We start from the raw sequence: 24,232 nt of genomic DNA, 5'->3' as shown, positions 1-24,232 counted from the left end.
CTTGTCTCAATGACCTTATAGGGTTGATTTTTTGTTTTGTTTTGTTTTTGTTTTTTTACCCTTTCCTTTAGTTCAAAATTCAATTTAGGATCACTCATTGTATTTGATTTTCTACTCTTTAGTCTCCTTTAATCTAGAATGGCTCTTCAAACTCATTTATTTATTTTAATTTTTAGTTTAAATTCAATTTTGTTAACATATACTATATTATTAGTTTTAGGGGTAGAATTTAGTGATTCATCAGTTGCATATAATAATACCCAGTGCTCATTACAATAAGTGCCTGCCTTAATGCCCATCACCCAATCACTCTATCCCCCCACCCACCTCCCCTCCAGCAACCCTCAGTTTGTTTCTTACAGTTACGGATCTCTTATGGTTTGCCTTCCTCTCTGTTTTCATTTTATGTTATTTTTCCAAACTTATTTTTACACTGACTTAACATTGACATTTTGGAAGAGTATAGGCCATTTGTTTTGTAAAGTGTCTTTCAATTTAGGTTTTGTGATGTTTCTTCATGATAAAATTCATGTCATGATCTTTTAGCAGGAGTATTAAATAAATGTTGTATCCTTGTCAGTGCATCACATCATGAAGTACACAAAGTTAGTTTAGTAGATGATGTTTACTTTGATCACTTGACAAGGTTGATGTTCACTAGATTTTTCTGCTGAAATGGTACTTTTTTTTCTCCTTGTAATTAATAATTTGTGAAGAGATACTTTGAGACTATGTAAATTTCTCTTCTTTACTAAACCCTTACCCACTTTAGTTTTGGTATTGGTGGTAATTTCTTTCTGAAGTCAGGTATTTTTCTGATGGCTTGAAAATTGTTATTTTTCTATTATTCCTCTACATTTTTCAGTTCACTTTATACTGTGAAGAAGTGCATTCCCATTCCCTCTGTCATTTTGGGAAACAAAATTCTTATTCTGTTCAGATATATCATCCGATGTCCCAGATTTGGTTAGCCCCTTCAAGGCACCTGCTGTGTCCTTTTGACATGCCCCCATCATTTTTTGAGCACTTTAATACTTCTGGTACAACAAAATATCCTACATTTCCTTTCTCCAGTACTGGATTCCATTTTTTTAAGGGAATCTGGTTCCTTTGTTGATGCACGTATCCCCATTTTTGGCCAGTCTGCATACAGCTTCATTAACAAAGACCAGATTTTGGGTAAGACTTAGCTTCCTTATCTTGATTTATATCTAAAGATATAGCAAAAATAGTGAAATGCCAACAATTCATGGTGACAGTATATCCAGAATACTATGCAAAAAGTAGATGGCAAGTAAAAAATACTGTTCTGAACCAAAAAAGTATGCTTTTTGAGGAGGATATTTATTCATTCATTCATTCATTCATTCATTCATTCATGAGAGACACAGAAAGAGAGAGAGGCAGAGACACAGGCAGAGGGAGAAGCAGGCTCCATCCAGGGAGCCTGACGTGGGACTCCATCCCAGGTCTCCAGGATCAGACCCTGGGCTGAAGGCGGCGCTAAACCGCTGAGCCACCCGGGCTGCCCTGAGGAGGACATTTATATGAGGTGTTGAAAATAAGTGTCACATTACTTCATGACTCAGAAAATGTTAGTAAGGATCATTTGTTTGATTTCAGGTTCAAGAGCCAAAAATCAATGAGATGTTCAGTATCTAGTATCTTTTATACCTTGGACCTATTTAATGATTTTTATGAGGTAATATTTATATACAATAAAATTAATCCATTTAAGAGTTCAAATTAATAGATTTTATTTTTTATTTTTATTTTTTTTAAAGATTTTATTTATTTATTCATGATAGTCACACACACACACACACACACACACAGACAGAGAGAGGCGGAGACACAGGCAGAGGGAGAAGCAGGCTCCATGCAGGGAGCCCAATGTGGGATTCGATCCCGGGTCTCCAGGATCACGCCCTGGGCCAAAGGCAGGCGCTAAATCGCGGCGCCACCCAGGGATCCCAAATTAATAGATTTTAGTAAATGTATACTGTTGTATAACTACCAGTCAGGTAGTTCAGGACAATACCCTCACCCTAAAAAGCTTTCTCATGTCACTTTCCTGGACCTTCCAACTCAGGCAGTCACTGTGGTTTTACCTTTTCTAGAATTTTATATAATAGAAGTCATACAGTATGTAGTCTTTTATATTGGACCTCTTTCATTTAGTAGTTTTTTGATATTTATTATTTTTGTATATACTCATGTTCCTTTTTATTGCAAAGTAGATCTCCATAGCATATACCTGCAATTCTTTGTTTATCCTTTCACTTTTTTTTTTTTAATTTTTTATTTATTTATGATAGTCACACAGAGAGAGAGAGAGAGGCAGAGACACAGGCAGAGGGAGAAGCAGGCTCCATGCGCCGGGAGCCCGACGTGGGATTCGATCCCGGGTCTCCAGGATCGCGCCCTGGGCCAAAGGCAGGCGCCAAACCGCTGCGCCACCCAGGGATCCCCTATCCTTTCACTTTTTTATGGAGTTCTGAATTGTTTCCAGATGTTGGCTTTTAGACTTATTCACATATAAGCCTTTGGACATATATTTTCATCTCTCTGGGATGAATATCTACAATTGGGTTTACTTAGGTAGTATTATAATTGTATATTTAACCTTATACTACCATATGGTTCACCAAATTGAATTAACCATTTTGTGATTCCATCAGCAGTGTATGGGAGTTCTAGTGTTACCCATTTTGCCAACATTAGATATGTTAGTCAATTTTTAACTTGATACAGTCTAGTGGGTCTGTAGTGGTATCTCACTGTGATTTTAATTTTTATTTCCTTGTTAATTAGTGATGTTGAATATCTTTATTCATATGTGAAACATTTGAATCTTCATTTTTAAAAACTTATAAAGTGGTAATAGTTCTTTATATGTTCTATGTATTTATTTTTATTTTTTATTTTTTATTTTTTTTAAAGATTTTTATTTATTTATTCATGATAGTCACAGAGAGAGAGAGAGAGGCAGAGACACAGGCAGAGGGAGAAGCAGGCTCCATGCACCGGGAGCCCGACGTGGGATTCGATCCCGGGTCTCCAGGATCGCGCCCTGGGCCAAAGGCAGGCGCCAAACCGCTGCGCCACCCAGGGATCCCTGTTCTATGTATTTATATCTGAAAATCAAGTAGTACTAGTTCTCCAAGTTTTTGTTTTTCAGACTTGGTCTGCTAATCTAGGTTCTTGACCTTTCTACATAAATTTTAAAATCAATATATTGATTTTTCAAAATCTTTTTAGAATTTTGGTTAGGGTTGCATTGAATCTGTAGATCAATTTTGAGAGAAGTACCATATTAGCAACATAAAGTCTTCCAGTTTATGATCATGGCTAATATTATCTTTATATCTTCTTTAATTTGCCTCAGAACTGTTGTGTAGTATTGTTTTCCTTCAGCCTGAAGAATTTCTTTTAAACATTTCTAGTAGTACAGAGAGATAGCAACTCTTACGTTGTAGGGAAAAGTATAAACTTTCTGACTTGAAAACATCTTTTGGATATTTGTTTTATTGCCATTCCCAAAAAGGTAGTAAAGGATGATTTTAAAAAGTATATTGTATGGATTTTGTAGGTAGAAATAATCAAAAGCTTAATAAAGAACTTGAGAGGTTCTTTTCTGTTGAAGATCCCAACCCTTTGGGTATTAAGACTCCTTTCCTGCTTTGGGTGATGGATCATAATACCACACAGTGTTGGTGGCTTCTGTAGCTCTCTGTTCCTTTACTTCTCCTTACACCTTCACAGCTCCCTTAAAAGAAATTTCAATAAAAGGATATTAGAAAATTGACACAAACTTGTGGAGCTACCAGAAAACACAGCAATTGAAGATTGATAGAAGATAGATGACCTACACTTTCTCTGAAAGCTGTGCACAAAATCAACTTTTACACACACATTTTTCTTCATTTATGCCAGCACTAACAATTAGAAAATAAACATATTTTTCATAGTGACAATAAAAAATGTAAAGTAATAAATATGTGGGAACTATATGAATAAACAACAAAATTTTAATTAAGATCCATTAAAGCCCACTTGGATAAATGTAAAGCAGCTCCTCAAAGAGAAGACTGAATATTTTTAAGGGTGACATTCTCCCTGAAATACTTTCTTTCTTTCTTTTCTTTTTTTCCCCTGAAATACTTTCTAAATATAATGCTATTAAGATCAAAACCATAGTGTCTTCTTTGGGGAGCTGGTGGTGGTGGGAAAATAGTTGACTATATTATTTTAAATATAATCTGAAAGAATAAAGCTAAAATGACCAAGACATTTTAGAAAATATGAATAATGAGTGGGGGATTTGCCTTCCCAAATACTTATTATAAATACATAATAATTTTTAAAGTATGATAATTAATGATGCTTTTTTCAGTTCTTTATTAAGGAGAGAACTTTAAAAAAAAAAAAAGATTTTATTTATTCATGAGAGACACCGAGAGAGATAGGTGCAGAGACACAGGCAGAGGGAGAAGCAGGCTCCTCCATGTGGGGAGCCCAATGAGGGACTTGATCCCGGGTCTCCAGGATCACACCCTAGGCTGAAGGTGGCATTAAACTGCTGAGCCACCCAGGCTGCCCAAGGAGAGAGCTTTTAAAAAATGTGACTACTTCCTACCCCAGAGCTATAGAATCTAAGGCTTTGACAGTATGCTCTAGGTGTCTTTTAAGAAGCTCATAGTAGGGGGATGGGGCGGGGGGCGGGGGAGAAAGCAAGCAGTAGCAGTCTATTGCTGTAGATTGTAATGTGACAGTACGAACAAACCAGTCAAAGGGGACCAATTCCTGAATTTTGAAGGAAGCAATTCCTAGGGGATAGAAGTTCCAGTTCGTATCTATCTCCAGCTTTATTCTTATTATGTTCTGAGCCAACAACTGTTCTTTAATAACTAGGGATAATAACTGTAAAGAAGAAGTGATTTTTTTATTTACAGAAGAGTATGTCATATCATTTTGTTAATTTTTTTTTTTTCCATATTGTACATAATGACTCTTTAAAATTCAGATATGGGGGAGGGGAAATGACATGAATTTACTCTTCATATTTCCCAGCTATTGTATTAACTTTATTAGCTCTGTGTCATATGAACTTTTTTTGTTCTTGTTGGTTTGTTTAATTTTGGTATATAGTACATATAGTGAGGGAGGATGACCTATATTTTGTACATCATTTCTATAAATGTTTTAAAAATATTTTATTTGAGAGAGAGAGAGAGAGAGTGAGAGAGAGCGCGTGGGGGGAAGAGCAGAGGGAGAGGGAAAGGGAAAGAATCTGAAGCAGTCTCTGCCCTGAGCACGGAGCCTGATGGAGGCTCAATATCATGACCTGAGCTGAAACCAAGAGTCGGACACTTAACCACTGAGCCATCCAGGAGCCCCACGTCACTGCTATAAAATTTTAACTTGGTGGCCATATGTAGTTGAAAAAAATATGTGTTTTTTTGTGTTAATATTTTTCATCTTTGGTTATTCTGGATAAAAATAAGCAAATAAACATTTGGCAAAAAATTATTTTAAAACAACCATTTAAACTCTGCTGTATGCCTTAAATTAGTTATTTCCAAACAGAATCAGTTGTTCAAAAAACTCTACTAAATCTCAGTAAGAGCAGTGGGACCCATGACCCACTCCCACCTACTTCACTGAGCTCGGCTTGAGGGAAGTGCAATTCTGAACAGGAGGAGCAGACTGTAGGCTTTGCTCATACCTTCTGGCTTCTTGTTGCAGATGCTTTCTTCCAAGCAGCTGAGGTCAAAAAGCATAGTGCTCTCTTCATTCACTCATCCTTTACTCAGAGTGGAAGTCTACTCCAGGCATAGCAGATTGAGAATACTGAGCTTTGGGCTAGGTGTCATTCATAAGGCAGAAAGTTCTGTGCCAGGAGAGGCAAGTCATCCAGCACCCCCCTCTCATAAAGCACAGAAGTGGGTCATTGTCCCAGCCCCTAGTTTCTGTGCATGGCACAAAGGTTCTTTGAAAGGGAAAGGCAGGCCTTGAGAACAGAGAACTCTGTAGATCTCTTAAGGTGACTGGCTTTATTTGAAACAGCTTACAAAAGGTTGTTGAAAATGATGAAGATCTTTGTGATGAACAATTAAGAGGAGGCTAGCAGCTAGCTCCATGATACTAGTAGCAACAAGTGAAATGGCAGACCAGTTAGAATTTTTACAGAGAGAACCAGAAGAAAAGGTAGCGCTAAGAAGAGCCCTCTTGGGAGTGGAATAAGCCTCAAAGACTGGCCAAGAAACCCTGCCCCTGCAGAGATCCCACTTTTATTGGAACAGACAATGGTGCAATTTATGCACCATGGTGTGGCAGAAAACACACGAATAAAACAAATTAGTAGAAACAACTGGATGTATGATACTGCTACAGGCAGATCAGCAAGAAACTTCTACAGGGAAGATCTGAGAAAGAAACTGCCAGAGTTGGGACACCTTGGTGGCTCAGCGATTGAGCACCTTCCTTTGGCTCAGGGCGTGGTCCCAGATTCCCAGGATCAAGTCCCACATCGGACATCTTGCATGAAGCCTGCTTCTCCTCCCTCTGCCTGTGTCTCTACCTCTCTTTCTGTGTCTCTCATGAATAAATAAATAAAATCTTTAAAAAAAAAATAAAAGACGCTGCCAGAATCTCTAATCGAACCTTCACGTAGTCATTCCTGGTGGACAGGGAGACTGCATGCTCAAGACAGTATCTCCTGAGAAGTGATATCAGGGGCTGCGCAGTGCTGGGGAAATGGACTTCAATGAACCTAGAGATAAAGAGGGACAGTTTTAATGATAAAAGGGGCAATTTATCAGGAAGACATAATTATATCCTTACTGAACAACAGAGCCCCAAAAAGCAGAATGTGACAGAAGTGAAGAGAGAAATAGACAATTTGACAATAGTTGGATATGTTGATAATCCACTTTCAATAATGGATAGAGCATCTAGGCAGAAGATCAACAAAGATGGAAGATTAGGACAATACTGTGAATCAACTAGACCTAACAGGATGTTTTTATAGAACATTCTACCCAAAAAGAACAAAATACTCATTCTTCTCAACTGCACATGGAACATTCTCTGGGAAAGACTTTATACTGGGCCATAAAAAAATTAAAGGAGTGTAATCATATAAAATATGTGTTCTTATTACAAAGGAATGATATTAGAAATTACAGAGGAAATAGGAATTCACCAACATGTGGAAATTAAATAACACTTCCAAATAATAAGATCAAAGAAGAAATCATAAAGGAAATTAGAAAATATTTTGAGATGAATTAAAACAAAGCCAAAATATACCAAAACTTATGTAGCCAACAGCACCTAGACCAGAACTTATAAAATGTGTGTATTTTAAAAGCGCTCAGTTCAATTCAATACCCTCTCTTCCTTTAAAAGACTAGAAGAGTATAGTAAATCTAAAGCAGAAAGAAGGAGATAATAATAAGAGCAAAAATAAATGAAATAATATAGAAAAATAGAGAAATCAACAAAATCAAAAGTTGGCTCTTTGAAAAAATCCAACAAAATTGGTAAATATTTTATGTAGGTCTAATCAAGAGAAAGACTCAGATTTATTAAATCACAAGGCAGCCCAGGTGGCTCAGCGGTTTAGCGCCGCCTTCTGCCCAGGGTGTGATCCTGGAGACCTGGGATTGAGTCCCGCATCAGGCTCCCTGCATGGAGCCTGCTTCTTCGTCTGCCTGTGTCTCTGCCTGTGTCTCTGCCTCTCTCTTCCTGTGTCTCTCATGAATAAATAAAATCTTTTTTAAAAACTTATTAAATCGCAAATGATATAGGAAGTTTACGACTGATCTTACAGAAATAAAAAGTTTAAGGGAAATACTGTGAGCAATATATATATTAGCAGATTAGACAATTTAGATGAAATGAGCAAATGCCTAGAAAGACACATACTACTGAAATTGATATAAGGAGGAAAAGATCTAAACTGAACTATGTTGTGGATTGAAATATCTCCCCCACCCCCAAAAAAGATATATTGAAGTTCTAATACTTATGAACATGAAGTATTATTGGAAATAGGGTCTTCTCAAATTAATCAAGTTAAAGTTACACTGGACTAGAGTGGGTCCTAAATCCAATGACTGGTATCTTTATAAGAAGAGAGAGTTGGAGACTGAGACACACAAGGAAGAAAGCCATGTAAAGATGGAAGGACAAATTGGAGTTACGGTGTCACAGTCAAGAAATGCCAGATTGTTGGAAACCAACAGAAGCTAGGAGAAAGCAGAGAAGGATTCTTTCATAGAGCCTTCAGAAGGAGCATGGCTCTGTTGACACGTTGATTGCAGATTTCTAGATTCCAGAATTATGAGAGAATAAATTTCTGCTGTTTTAAGCCACTCCGTTTGTGATAATACATTACGATAGCCCTAGGAAAATAATGCAACCTAGAATAAGTAAAGAGATTGAATTTGTAGTTTTAAAACTTCCATCAGGGAAAAACCTGTGGCCAGATATCTTCACTGGTGATTTCTACCAGATATTTTTAAAATAATACTAATTCTTCATAAACTTACCTAAAATTTAGAGAAAGACTTCCTAACTTTGTGAGGCCAATATTACTTGAATACCAATACCAGACACAGAAATCACAAGAAAGGAAAACTTCAGACCAGTATCATTTATTTATACCAACAATAATAATAAAATTCTCAACAAAATATTAGCAAACCAAATCAAGCAAAGTATGAAAACTGTTACATACCCTTACCATGAGATTTATCTCGGGAATGCAAGCTTGGTTTTACATCACAAAATCAATTAATGTAATACAGTGCGTTAGTAGAATAAGTGATAGGATCACATGATCATCACAATGGATGTCCTCCAAAAAAATGTTTGACCAAATCCAATACTTTTTCATGATAAAAACACACAACTGGGATGCCTGGGTGGCTCAGCATTTGAGTGTCTGCCTTTGGCTCAGGGATTGATCCTGGGAGTCCTGGGATCAAGTCCCATATTGGGCTTCCTGCATGGAGCCTGCTTCTCTCTCTGCCCCTCCCCCCCCATAAATAAATAAAATCTAAAAGACAAAACAAAAAAACACCCAACAGACTAGAAGTAGAAGAGAAATTCCTCAGCCTGACTTACAAAAGTACATAGCTATGGTGGAAAACTGAACATTTCCCCTCCTGAAATTAGGAACAAGACAAGGTTATCCATTCTCACTACTTTTATGCAGTGTTGTACTTGAGGCTCTAACGTTGGCAATTAGGCAGTAAAAAAGAAACCAAAGTTATCCAGATTACAAAAGAAATAAAAATGTCTATCTGTAGATGACATGTTGTATATGGAAAATCCTAAGGAATCTGCAGAACACTATTAGAGTTAGTAAGTTCAGCAAGGTTATAGACTACAGCATTTTTAAAAAATGGTTGTATTTCTGTACAAATAGCAGTGAACAGTCTGCGGATGAAAATTAAGAAAACAGTTCCATTTACTAGTTCCAAAAGAATAAAATATTTAGGAATAATTTTAACGTGTTTAAGACTTGTACACTGTAAATTTAAAAAATTGTTGAAATACGGGACGCCTGGGTGGCTAAGTGGTTGAGCATTCTGCCTTCGGCTAAGGGCGTGATCCCAGAGTCCCAGGATCGATCCCACATCGGGCTTCCTGCATGAAGCCTGCTTCTCTGCCTGTGTCTCTGCCTCTCTCTGTGTGTGTGTCTCTCATGAATAAATAAGTGAAATCTTTAAAAAAACAAAAATTTGTTGAAATAAAGAAGATCTAAATAAATAGAAAAATATCTCATGTTAATGGATTGGTACATTTGATATTATAAAGATGGTATTGCTCCCCAAAATGGCCTTCAGATTCAGTGCATTTTCTGTTAAGACTTCTGTAGGCTTCTTTGCAGAAATTGAAAAACTGATCTTAAAATTCATATGAAAATTCAAGGGATGCATGAATAGCCAAACAGTCTAATAAGAGAGGACTCACACTTCCCAATTTCAAAAGTTATTACAGAAATACAGTGAGCAACATATTGTGTTACTGGCTTACAGGTGGGATATGTAGATCAGTGGAATAGAATTGGGTGTCCAGAAGTAAAATTTATAGCTAGAGATTCTTGACAAAGGAAGTTGGACTCCTTCCTTACACCATACACAAAGGTTTACTTAGAATGTATCATATAACTAAAAGTAAGTTCTAAAATTTAAAACATTTAGAAGAAAACATAGGAGTAAATCTTCATGAGCTTGGGTTAGCTACTAGTTTTTTTATATATAATACCAAAAGCACAAATGACCGCCCCCCCCCAAAAAAAGATGAATTGAAATTCATTACAATTAAAAACTTTTATACTGTTAACAGAAGTAGCATCAATGAAGTGATAAGAAAGTTCACTGATGGGAGCAAATATTTGCAAATCTTAGATCTGATAATGGACTTGTATCCAGAATACATCAAGAATTCTTACAGCTCATCATTAAAAAGGTAGATAACCCAATTAAAAATTGGGCAAAGCATATGAATAGACATTCTCCAAAGAATGTATTTAAATGACAAGTGAGATGTTCAACATCATTAGTCATTGGGGAAATACAAATCTGAACCATGAGGCACCGCTTCTTGTGTATTAGAATGGATATGATAAAAAAAAGATACAAGTGTTCATGAGTATGTGGAACCCTCATTGCTGTTGAGAATATAAAATGGTACACCTGCTTTGGAAGATGGTTTAGTACTTCCTCAGAATGGTAAACAATTAACACATGATCCAGAAATTCTCCTAAGTATATATCCAAGAGAAATGAAAATATACATCCACACAAAAACTTGCACACGAATATTAAAGGCAGCATTATTTGTATCATAGTAGCCAAAAAGTAGAAAACCAAATGGTTATCAACTGATGATTGGATAAAATGTGCTATATCCATATAATGGAGTATTATTTGGCACTAAAAAGGAAGGAAGTACTGATGCATGCTACAACGTGGTGAACCTTGAAAACTATTCCAGGAGGAAGTAGTCTCACACACAAACACACACATGAATATTGCACAGTTCCATTTGTATGAACTATCCAGAATAAGCAAGTCCGTAGATACAAAAAGTAATAGAATGGTTGCCTAGGTTTGGGGCAAATGGGAGAATGGGGAGTAACTGGTAGTGGGTACAGTTTACTTTTGGTGTACAGAAAGGTTTTAAAATGTATCATGGTGAGTGGTGAACCCCCCCCCCAAAAAAAGAATTTTATACTTTAAGTGGGTGAATTGTATGGTATGTGTATTATATCTCAATAAAACTGTTTAAAAACAAAACAAATAGGTACAACTATAATTAATATGAGCCAACTGAAAGTTACCTGTATGTTTTAGAGTCCAGATTGATAACATTGGTTAGAATTGTTTAATTCAAGAAAAAACAGGTAGCACCTTCCTGAGTGCTGTTTTAGTTGCCATGAGTTGATTTATTATTTAGATAAGGAAGTAGCCTGAATGCAACATGAAACAGGGTTGAAATATAGATATTCTGTGCTTGCTTCAGCAGCACATGTACTAAAATTGGAACAATACAGAAAAGATTAGCATGGACCCTGCACAAGGATGACATAAATTTGTGAAATCTTCCATATTTTTGTGATGAGCCCTGGGTGTTGTATGTAAGTGTTGAATCACTAAATTCTACAGCTGAAACTAGTATTACACTGGATATTGACCAGCAGGAATTTAAGTAAGAACTTGGAAAGAAAAAAAAGATACATGTATTTATAAACATACATGTAGAATCAAATGAGAAAAGCTGCATGCTTAACTCACTGAAACTACACTGTGTACAATGCATTCTGCAACTAACATCATCTCTCACTAAGATATAAGTATTCCTAAACATGAAAAATAGAGATATTTTGCTCAAAGTCTGACTGAACTGACTGAATGTAGGAGTAAACAGTACAGTTCATGCCATTTAATAATGTCGAATTTTAAAAATCAACATGGCATTAAAATGAAATGGCATTAAAAGTATAATACAGTTGAGGATTTTATTGGACTCTAGTTAATACTTATTCCTAATACCTTTTAAACGTTAAGTCTGTATCAGAATTACATTATTTTTTGATTCATTTAAAAAAGATAGTTAATAATTTCTGTAGGCCACAAGAGAGAATGTTGGCGAATACAACTATAATAAAGATTTTCGTAATGATTTATCACAATATTTTCTTTATGTGGCAGACTTAATATGTGTAATATGAAAATTTATCGGCTGATTGTTTTAGTTTGATTATGCAAGAGAGTTCTTCCTTTAAACTATTTGTAATATGTAATTGATGCTAAATGTGTCTGCAAAATACTATTTTGGTTGTGCTGTCAACACAGTTTGGATGATGGGGAAATTATAAAAAGCTGGTTGCAAATATCGTTGAGTATATTTGAAATCTTTAAGGAAATTGTGGACTATAACATTCCTTCAGTGTCTTTATTATTTCCTTTTCGTGGTTATCAAGTATGTCCCCATTATCTTATTTAGAGTACTTTAAAGTTTCCCATGACATAAGGAAATGCACATGATGATACATTGCAGTGATTTGAAGTAAATTATATGCACTGGAACATAAAGAACATTTAAAACATGTACTTTGATTTTCTTTATACTTTCATTTTTTATTATCATAGTTTCCTGTTACTAGCTACCTGATTTGGAAGTAAGTGCAAAGCACTTATTAGTCTGCTAATAACCTAGTCTGCTGCTCCTGCTGTCTGAGAACAGATTCTGGGAGTCTTTAGGATGAGTCTAGGCAGCATTTTGAAACTTTCTGATCAGGACTTAAATTTCTATATTGTAAACATTTTTAACTGTACTTAGAAATATTTACCTTTAGAATATGCGATACATGGTTTTAAAATTCTTTTTTTCTAGAGCCAGTTTTAACCTATTAATTTCACAACTCTAAACATTTGAAAGCTATAGTTTATTATAGTATTCTAGGGACAGAATTATGAATTCAGGTAACATTCTTTTTGAGTTTTCCCTTATGGCCCTTTTAAAAAAAACTACATGGCCATTTAAAAAAAAATGTTCATTTTGTGTCTGGAAAAAACATCTTGAGGTAGGAGTGTAAACATGATTCTCAAATAATATTTGGGGTTTATATCTTTTTGTCTAAGTTGAATTGCCTGTGAACTATTGCTATATAGTATAATAAGAACCAATATACTTGAATGCTCAGGAATATTTTTTCTTTTGTAGTGTTAGTTTAATTAGGATCTGTCTGCAAATTTTAAACATAATTCATAAGATAAATAAAAACCGCCTAAAGTATATTTTTACATTCACTTTGCTTTTATACTTTTGTGGAGATGAAATTTTATTCTGATTTGAAGTTTTAAAATATTTTAATTGTGTTAAACTGATTTGTCTTATTTGTTACTAATATTTGTCTTTGATTTTGCATCTGTACTATTGATAATGAATGGGGATGGATTTTTGTGCAAATATTTCACCAAATATTTTTACAGGGACACTTAGTCGGTCTGGATGAACCAGCTTCGGGAGCTGGGCAAGAAGCTCTGCTTAAACAAGAGCAAGCAAAAATCATTCGATTCGAGAGACAAGCAGAAGAGTTCCTCAATGCAGTCTTTTATAGAAAAGGTTGGTTCTAGTGAAGAATGGCATTTAGCATCTGCTTGTCTTATACTGATTTCCTTAATTTTAATGTCATTTTTAAAAAGTTATTTTAAAATATATTTCTTTATTGATAATATACTTTATATTCCTTTGGTCAAGTTAAATTTGGAATAGGGTAAGACAAACCTCTCCCTTCTTTTCATTCTGAAGTTATGGTGAAATGTAACTTTTATTAAATAGTTCCTGAAAGTATTATGAACATCTGAAAATTCTAAGGTATCAGCAGTATGGTATTTTCTCAGACAAATATTCTTACATTAAGTAGTTGCGGTTTTAATTACAGATAACCATAAAACCAACTGTATAAAATTTTAGAAATTCTTCCCTGAAATTCATTTGGAAAATAGATGAAGGTTATATCTTAAAATTAGATTTGCAAGCATTTTTTTCTTTGACTGTTTTTCAAGATTATTTGATATGATCTTTCTTCACTAAAATTTCATTAAATTATTAAAATTGGAGAAATTCATTTATATAATGAAACTTACCCATATGTTGGGTATTTAATGCTCCACCTCTTATATTTTTCAATTTATCTTTCTCCTTGAAACTTGTGTAAACATGTTTTGCATTTCTTTTCTCTGTTCATAAAGGCTAATTTCAGTTGCCGTCAACCAAGACCTTCAGAAAGCTTCCCTCCAAGATTCATTCAGTGAAGTCTTTACCTTTAAGAAATTCTTTCTGAATGGATTTGTATTCCATGGTTATGTCTTCCCTCTAGTTCCAAGACAGAGGTTCTAAAAATGTTTCCTACAAATGCCTCATAATCCTGAATATTTCTTATTTAATCTTCAGAAGACTCCGTGATTCTGCTTTCTTAAATATTTCTTTATATGTCTGGTTTACACCTCTCATTCTTTTAGGAATTCCCTCCTTCCCTCCAAAGTCTGAAGGGTGATTTTTGCCTGTACACTGGTTGAAAGTCTGATAAGTGCATTCTAATTGGTTGGTTACAGTTGGAGACCAGCTGATGTTCTGCTTAATGTGGTCAGTATTTTCAAAATGGAGTATGAAGTTAGGCACTATATAAAATTAAAGAGTGAAGATTATTGTTTTCAGTGGCACTTTTTTTCCTTCTGTCAGATCCCGATGCAAAATTAAATCTTTTAGTACATCCTCACTTCTCTTTTAATACCCTCTAGCATCTCTGACCTAAAGCTCCCAACTAAGCTCCCATGTTCACTTCATCTTCTCCTGAAGGTACTCTGAATTCTAAAATTATGTTAGAATAATAATTGACTTTGTTAATTTTATAAACATTTGATTGTTTTATTAAAATAATTCACATTTAAAGTATAAATGATCAGTTCTGTCAGTTTATTAAAAAAATAAAACATCTTTACAGCCCCTCTGCTATTCCTCTCCTTTAGGATGTGTACTGAGTCATGAGGTCTAATGCTGCCGCAAACCTCATGATCTAAAAAGAGAAACTCTTCTCCCTAATATACATGGAGAAATCACTTGTCATCTACTCTTTGCTTACAGGCAGTTAACAAAGTCAATCATAAGCATATTCCTAAAGAGAATTCTAGCCGCCTTCTCTGCTATCCTGTCCCTTTGTCATGTAGGAACAACTTAAGTTCCTACCAGTTTTCTTAGTTAAACATTAAACTTTTTGGCACATGAGGGAATTTTAATCTTGAAATCAGTCTTAGGGTAGACTTCAAGAGATGAGAATCCTTTTTGAGTTTGTATATTTGTATACTAGCATATGATGTTCACAAAAAGAACTATTGCTTTGGTATTGGAAGTTCTTTCCTCCTTGTTTTATGTGTTAATATTTGTTATTTTTAGATATATTAATCTTCATGAAAATATCTTAGAGAAGAGATTAGTGCTCTTCAGGTTATATCAAAAATGTCATGCAGAGATATGACAGGCAGTTTAGTCTGAAGGGGATTTTTTTTTTCCAAATAAATAGTTTAGAAATTGGATTTAGTTCTTTGTTTCTAAGTATTGGATTTAGTTCTTTGTTTCTAAGTATTACAAATTATATATGTTTTGTTATAGAGAGAGGGTGGAGGGGGCAGAGGGAGAGAGAGATTCTTAAGCAGGCTTTTTGCCCTTAAGATTAGTAAGATCAAGAGCTAAAATTAAGTCGGGCACTTAACTGAGGGAGCCACCCAGGAGCCCTGCAAATTGTGTGTTTTAAATATTTGCATATGAAAAGGTTCTATAAGCTAAGTAGGAACATAGTTGCAATAAAAGTAGGCTTTGTGGTATGGACTCTATAATGAATTTCAGCTTAGGAACAGTATATTTTCTACAACTGTCATTATTATACTTTTTAAGCTTGACTTTTCACTTGTTAGAAGATTTGACCCTTTTCTGAAAGTTAGATTTGCATATTTATTTTATTTTATTAAGATTTTATTTTATTTGAAAGAGAATGCGTGAGAGTGGGGAGGGTAGGGAAGGAGGCACTGGGAGAGGGAAAAGGAGGAGAGAATTCCAAGCAGACTCAACGCTGAGCATGGAGCCTCACACAAGGCTCAATCCCATGACCCTGAGATCACAGCCTGAGCTGAAACCGAGTCAGATAATCAGATGATTGAGCCACCCAGGAGCCCCAGATTTTCATTTTTAAAACACCCAAGTGGCTGGTGATGTACCATTTACATGTTTTCCTGTAGTTTTAATTTTGATTGGATTTTTTGTTTTTATTTGACTCTATTGTGAATGTTCCCCAAGGCATGGTTTATAGAAGTTATGTTTTAAGTAAGTGAAAGAATGAAATGTGTTCAGGAAACCTTTCAAAAGATGCAGAAATTTAAAAGGCACAGATGTCATTAATACATGAATGAATATGAATTGTTTTATGATTATGTTCTTTATTCAAAAAGAGGCAAGATAGACTACAGGCATTTAAAGCTCCGAGGTAGCAATTTATGGTCTTTATCCTAAAATCTCTGGCTCTTCACAAATCCCTTTAATTATATTTAGGAATCTAATTAAACACAGAGATCTCATAAATTCATTTCACTTCCTGTTTGGAAACTTGTATCTTTATGTGTTGCTGTGGATAAGAAGATACACTGATACATTAAAACTTGAAATTATATAGTCTTTCATTTGGAGGATGGATCTTAAGTGGAAAGTTAAATGAATATTAATAAGAATATTCAGTGGGTAGAGAGACTTAAAAAAAGCAGTGTGGCTGAAATGTTTATTAAAACATTTAAGGAACTTGTCAGTGATTGTAATAATTTCTGAACCTTACCTAATTAAACACCTTAATTCTTTAACCATCTAGCATACTCTTTATAGAGAAGAAATGTGAGGTTAAGAAATACTTTTTAGTAGAACAGAAATATAACAATCGATAGAGCAAAACTTATTAAACTTCAAAGAATTAAATATTCTGACTTTAGACTATCTTCTAGTATTGAATGTTGTCTTTCAGGGAAAAAAATTATTCTTAGGGGTCCCATGAGGTGGTGGTGATGATGATGATGATGTGTGTGTGTGTTGTGGAGATTTTAGATTTTAATTGTAATGACTCAGTTTTTCTCTAAATTTATAAATCAACCTAATTCCCTTCCAGCTCGCACTGTATTAAGGATAAAGTAAAAAAAAAAAAAAAAAAAGGATAAAGTAATTTACCTTCTATAGTTAATCTTTAAAAAACCAAGGAAACTCAGGTTTCTGAGAACTGTCTTCTAAAACCTCTGAAGTATTGTGGGAAGTAAAGGTCACTGGTGAAACGTTAAGATCAGGGGGAGAGTTTTAATCAGGGATCTATACAGATTTGAAGAGGCCACTTATATTCTTTTTTTTTTTTTTTTTAAGATTTTATTTATTTGTTCATTAGAGACACACAGAGAGAGAGGCAGAGACACAGGCAGAGGGAGAAGCAGGCTCCATGCAGGGAGCCCGATGTGGGACTCGATCCCAGGACTCCAGGATCACGCTCCAGGCTGAAGGCAGGCACTAGACCACTGAGCCACCAGGTGTCCCGAGGCCACTTATTCTTTAGACACATTAAGCTCATTTGTCTAAAGAAAAACAACTATTTGAAGATGATTAATTGATTTAACTGACCCATTTATTAGTCAGCTAATATGAATGAATACTTTATACCAAGCAAGATTAGGTGCTGAGTGTACAGAGGTAAACGAACATAATCTCTGCTCTTGAGAAACTTAGTCTCCCAGAGAGTATTGTAACAGTAGAGATGTGATGATATATTTATACCAAACATTTTCCCCATTTGACCTTCAAGATCCCTTCCAGTGCTGAAAGTTCTATGAGTTAATGAATTCATATGTTTTAAAATTAACAATGATTCAAAATTGATAACTTAGGTGTTCATTACTTCCCTAGCTGTTTAATGATTGATAGAGTGTATTTAAAGAACTCATGGAAAATACATGGACTTAAGCTTTTGATTTTTGACATTTAAACTCCTAGCCTAGGGGTTCTAAAATTGTGGTGCCTTGTCCAGTTCCATCTAGAAACTTAATAGAAATGATAGTCCTTGAACTCACCCTAAAACTGCTGAATGAGTGACTCTGGGTTTGGGACACAGCAATCTGTTTTTACAAGCCCTCAAAGTAATTCTAATGAGCCTGAAAATGGGAGGCTATTGCCTCAGTCTATCATGGATCTTCTATTAAATATCTTTTATAATTTTGATATGCTTTCAGCCTTTAACAGAGGGTAAATTAAGCACTCATGAACTAAGTAATCCATCCTTCAGCAATTTAGGAAGAGATAAATGAGGAAAGGTCTAGGAGAAACCAGATATGATCTATAAGTGGTAAACAGGGGAGTAATTATTTCATAAAAGAAGGGTTTTATGTATTCTGTATCAGGTAAGTGATTCTTGCCCATAAGATATACTATTTGTTATCCCTTTATTTAATTCCATAATATTGAGGGGGGTGGTATTTATAAATGATTTTATGAAAATTTTATTTTTAAAAACTTCAACTCAGGCTTAGAGATTGAAAATGTAATTCTGAGATGGAAGACTACTTTTAGGATATTGCATTGTAAGGAAAAAAATAAAATGAAATTTTATGTTTGCTTGAAAGCTGTCTTTTTTTTTTTTTTTTTTTTTAGTACATTGTCCCAATTTAAAAGTAAATAAATCTTTGTTTACAGACAGTCCCTGGGTCTCCGACCCCAATATTCCCCTAGTGGCCCGTGAGATCATGCAGCGAATGATCCAACAATTTGCTGCTGAATATACCTCAAAAAATAGCTCTACTCAGGACCCCAGCCAGCCCAATAGCACAAAGAACCAAAGCCTGCCGAAAGCATCTCCAGTCACCACCTCTCCCACGGCTGCAACTACTCAGAACCCTGTGCTCAGCAAACTTCTCATGGCTGACCAAGACTCACCTCTGGACCTTACTGTCAGAAAGTCTCAGTCAGAACCTAGCGAACAAGGTATGGTTTGATGTTAAGGTCTCCTCTGTCCAATCAGAATACTTTAATTTGGAGAAAAAAAATTATTGGCAAATAGGGCACCAGTAACAATAATAGGATAAAGACTAATGTGATTCTTAAATTATTCCTGACTCTGCAGTGATAGAGAAGTACAGATGAAATGGCTACCTTATGTATCAATAGTTCATAGTCACCATTAGATTAATTTACCACCCAGGAAAGTTAGGTGGTTACAGTTGTTACTGATCTTTAAGTTACTTGATATTTATATAAGTATTTTATACTTTACAAAGCTTTGCTATATCCATTGTTTTTAAAACCCCTTTGAAAAAGCTTTCCCCCTATCCATCAGTGTTCCAGGATTAGCACCTGAGAAATAAAAATGTCTTGTTAGATAGAAGTTATACTCTACAAATGAAATTATAAGTCAAGAAAGAATTTGTATTGTTTGTATCTTTAAAAAAGAAACTCCTAAGATTAGATATAATGAGGAAGACATTAGACACAATTGGTGGTTCAGTATATTCAGTATTTTATTAATACACAAACACATCCACACATGTATGTGCTGTATTATAAACTAACCTTAGAATAGCTTCAAAAGGTAATTTTAATTTGTTGGTGAGGATCCTAATTAAGGGAAAATGTTAGGAGGTTGTTAGTTATGCTTAGCACATATTTCTTGAATTTATGAAGAGTTGACTCAGATTAAATATTTTTGTTGCTTTGTGATCTCATTTTACCTTTAATTTCACAAAGATGAAGTGAGCATTTCAATCCTGCCATTGTTTGACCCAATACAGATTGTAAATTGGAGATGTTTATTCTACTGAGAGTTCCTTGTCATAGAGAGCTCATAAGAGGAGCAGAAAGCTGTGAGATGTGTAGATTTATTGGTGAGAAATACATGTTCATTTTGCAAAAAGTTAAATTCGTAAAAGAACCTCTTTCAAAGGACTTTCCTTTGCTTATTTTAACTAATTTAAGAGGGATTTACAGTTAGACTGGCTTTTAGTTTATTAAAAATGTAGTTTTAGTTTTGAATAGTAATTCTTTTTTCCTGTTTCTGGTAATGAATAGTCTCGATCTCAGAATTCTGAGAGGTTTCCTAACATATGCTCACATTGATCAGTGTACTTTTACTTTTGGTTACCCAAAACAAAATTGTGCTTTTCTGTGCTTTTCTTTTTATTGAGGATTATCTCTACCAAAGATAGGTATCTTTCCTTAATCTCTTTGCTCTAAATACTGTATTAAAAACTTCAGGTTTGCAGTAGGAGAATGACAGCATAGAGGTTGTTTTTAAAGTATTAATAATGGAGATTAGCATATAAAGATACCACCTAGTCTAATCTAACTTCTAGTTGGTGCTGTGCTTAAGAAATATGTTGTACTGATGGTATGTTTTTGTTAAGAGAACTTTGAGCTAGATGATGGGATTATAGTGTATAGGCTTTAAGTGAAACAATTTTTAAAATGATATTTCCCAAATGAATTTTCAGGTATTTTCAATGAATCACTGTATATTTAGTATATTTAAGTAGACTTAAAATATATTGCCTGTTTGATTAGACAGACTTGGAATCTTTAAATAATAGTGTCTCTGGTTGGAAATATTTTAAGCAGTGTATTTGCTTGTTAGATATCTAATTGGGTTAAGATGTCTAATAGGACACTTGGTTCTGTATGATTACAGTTATATTTTTAGAAATATTAGTGACTTAAGGATAACACTTATTCTGTATGAGTGTGGGATTTTCATTTATAAACTCAATCACATATTTATTTGTAACAGCCTGAAATCAGGAGTGACAATGTCTTCAGAGACAAGTCCACAAGTCCTGTGTAGGTTCTAGATTGGGGATAACTAGATAGAAAAATCCTCTCTGTTGACCAACTGAAAACCAGAGGCGTTGTGTATCAGCTTGCTCTGTTAATTTTGAACAGAATGACAGCTTTAAAAGTTGTCCAGATGATCAGTTTGCATTTCTAGATATGTCTGTGAGGGGAAAAAAGTCTTTGTGGGAAAAGAAGGTCTTCTAATTTTATGTTCTAATAGAACAAATTTGTTATTTGGTCCAGCTTCAATAATTAATAAATAAATAAATAAATAAATAAATAAAGGCTAAACGTCTAGGCTGTCTTCAGTATCAAGACTGTTTCATTCTTCTTTCTTTCCTTAAACTTTGCTGACCAGTTTGTAGTAGCTTATTTTTAAAAATATTTATTTATTCATGAGAGACACAGAGAGAGAGGCAGAGACACAGGCAGAGGGAGGAGCCCGATGCAGGACTTGACCCTGGGACTGCGGGATCACGCCCTGAGCTGAAGGCAGACACTCAACCGCTGAGCCATCCTGGAGTCCCTATAATAGCTTAATTGAAAAACCCTGCCTTTATAGATACCATGAAGGGAATTTTGAAACTTTGCAGATTTTTTTCTAAAAGACTGAATCCAAATACACAGTTTTTTGCAGATGTGTCTGAGGAGTACTTAGGACATATGAAAATTATAAATAGCATCTGATTCATCTTACAGACTATCTTTTATATATGTGTAATTTAACCGTATAAACATATTTAAAAATGATTTCTGTTATATAAATTTCCTAAATCCAACTTTTGTGTACTTTGAATGTTTCAGGTAGACTTAGCTCTTGAGGAATTTGGTTTTAAATTTGTATGATGTGGCATTAAAAACTCACATGCTTTGATAAAGATAAATTTGGAAAATGGAGTCTGATAGTTCTATTGCAAAACTTCATACTGTGTAAACTGCAATTTCTAATATCTCACTATATCCTAACATCTTCAGTGATATGCCATACCTTTTCTTTTGCCCTATTAATAAAATACTTAACTCTTGGAGATAATAGCTATAACAAGCTTTGGTAAGTGTATATCACTTTAGGAAGGAAAATAATCCTGATTCTATTAACAAATTGACTTCATAACTCATATATGGCTGGTGAATCTGCTTGGTTGATTAGGCCTATTGCTTTGTCATTTTTAGTCTATTCAGTTCACATTTGTTCCTAGTTTTTAATATCTTCAGGTGTTTGTGTCTCTACAGACGGTGTACTTGATCTCTCCACTAAGAAAAGTCCATGTGCTGGCAGCACTTCCCTGAGCCATTCTCCAGGTTGCTCCAGTACTCAAGGGAACGGGTAAGGGAAAATATTTGTAGCCTTCCACAGTTTTATAGGGGACAGTTTATCAAAGATTGGCGCAGGCTCCTTTATATGTTTTAAAAATTAAGTCTTCAGAGTAACAGTCTTATAAGTGGGCCTTTAGTAAATTACTTAGTCCATCACTCCAGTAAGAGCACAATCTGTGAACTCCATAATTGACTAGTGTAGATCAGTTTTGCCAGTTTAGTACATACAGTGAATGAATGAAAATACGGCAAGAATGTCTTTGGACTTTTTGTTGTTGAGTGTTTGGGAGTGGGAAACCCAACCTAAATAATTCCAGAGTTCAGATGTAAAAGCAGTATTATGTGTGCTGAAGTTGTTGAATGAAAGTTGGGCTCCAGTACTTAACTTGGTATTTCTAATGGAGTGTGCTGGTATGTGGGGGCTGTTCATTTTTTTCTTGTTTGTTTTTGGTTTTGTTTCATTTGTTGATTTGAACTGCAGTTTTAACTCTGTGTGGCAGTTCAGAAAATGTAATTATATGTATTTTTTGTTTTTTAAGTGGTTAAGACTGTAGATGTTGGGATAACCATCTTATGCTACCAAGACATTATTACATGCTCAGTTTTGATAACTCTTAGCAGATTAAAGTGAATTTTCTGACCACCTAATTTTATAGTGTAAGAATTGTCTTAATTCTCCCTCTACATGTACATAGAAACCATTTAGAAAAGTCAGGTATCAATAAAGACATTTAAATACCGTATTTGGGAAGAATTTCCATAAAATTGTGTTGTAACCAAAAATCAGCTTCGTATATGAAAAGTAACTTGGTAAGTTAAATTAGTTAATATGTAGGTTTATTTAACTTTTAGAATACCAACAGAAGGAAGTTGTTTAGATGTTAAAGGAATAAGTACGCACTAAATGGACTAACCTTTTTCAACTTTTAGTTTCCTTCAAATTGAAAGATTCCTTTACTGACTTCTAAAATGCTGCCTTTATTTTCTCTAAAATTCCATCATTTTCCTTTTTCTCTCCTTTATTCAGTCTAAAAGTAACATTGATTTAATGCAGTTTGCATAATTTACTAATCTTTTTCCTTAAGCCCTTTTTCACTATAGTTTATATTAGATACAAGTTATTGTGGTCCCAAGTCATTGGGTCCCATTTATATATCAGAAAACTTGAATTGTGTAATTTAAGGACACATGTAGGAGAAGCCTAAGTGTGGTTTGCATAAATGAGTCCCTTGCTTACGATTTCCTTTAAACTTGGCCACCAAGTCCATGTATAATATGGTTGAAGTTGCTGTGTTTATCCCTCTGAATGGAAAGAAAGTGTTTTTTATGTGGTATCATTTTCTGGAAGACAAAAGCACCGACAAGCCTGCCCATCTTTTAGTTGAATATTATTTGTTATATTTATTATGTTTTTTACTGATAACAGCACAGAGTAGACTTTTGGAGAACATAGTTGGTTTATCATTATTTCTTCAGAGTTTCATTTTGTGCCTACTAAATGTAATTATTCCCCTGGCATGCTTTCCCAGTTGCCAGTTTTATCTTTGATAATCTTTATTGTGAAAATGGAAACCTTACGAATTAGCTTTGTGTTAGTAGTTGACTTTTTAAACATTATTTGAAAGCTATCCACTTAAAATTTCAAAATTGACGTTTGATACTTTAAGAAAAGACACTTCTAACTAAAGAACTGCTACAAATTGTTTATATACCTCTGACAGTATTTTGAGTAGAACTTAAGAAACAAAGTTTGGGGAAAATAAAGGGCAGTTTCTTTAAAGATTGGATTATTTCAAATGGAAAATTAGTGGTACTCATGTGTCTGCACCTAATAGTTTTAAAATGAAGAAGTGGTAAGTTATAATGTGATGGGTGTTTTGGTTTGGGTTCCCACCCTTGGGGCTGGTAGCCATCTTTTTTTCCCAAGCAAAATAAGAAATGTTATTTGAACTTGTTTGGTTTTTGATAATGAACATCAGCTTGTTTGTGGGATAAATGA

At 34.6% G+C, this 24,232-nt stretch overlaps 1 protein-coding gene and 1 non-coding gene across 20 annotated transcripts in view; both read left to right on the top strand.

Annotated features, from left to right (window-relative positions):
* LCOR (ligand dependent nuclear receptor corepressor) overlaps nt 1–24,232 on the top strand; it is a 148,754-nt gene that overhangs the window by 85,002 nt on the left and 39,520 nt on the right. For 12 of the 19 annotated variants that reach the window (XM_077878151.1, XM_077878157.1, XM_077878156.1 and 9 more), the window contains 3 exons: nt 13,515–13,647; nt 18,790–19,077; nt 22,150–22,243. In XM_077878151.1, the coding sequence (XP_077734277.1) occupies nt 18,840–19,077; nt 22,150–22,243 (332 nt within the window). In that variant the 5' untranslated portion in view covers nt 13,515–13,647; nt 18,790–18,839. Of the gene's footprint in view, nt 1–13,514; nt 13,648–14,550; nt 14,671–18,789; nt 19,078–22,149; nt 22,244–24,232 lie in introns of those variants that run through there. The other 7 variants (XM_077878153.1, XM_077878152.1, XM_077878150.1 and 4 more) reach the window with 3 other exon arrangements.
* LOC144301510 (U6 spliceosomal RNA) lies at nt 11,529–11,633 on the top strand. Its single transcript, XR_013368322.1, has one exon. It is a non-coding gene; the product is annotated as a U6 spliceosomal RNA (small nuclear RNA).

Source organism: Canis aureus, chromosome 29, assembly GCF_053574225.1.
Source record: "Canis aureus isolate CA01 chromosome 29, VMU_Caureus_v.1.0, whole genome shotgun sequence".
Taxonomy (NCBI): Eukaryota; Metazoa; Chordata; class Mammalia; order Carnivora; family Canidae; genus Canis; species Canis aureus.
The sequence above is the reverse complement of the archived record's forward strand: the minus strand, read 5'-3'. Positions and strand labels throughout refer to the sequence as shown.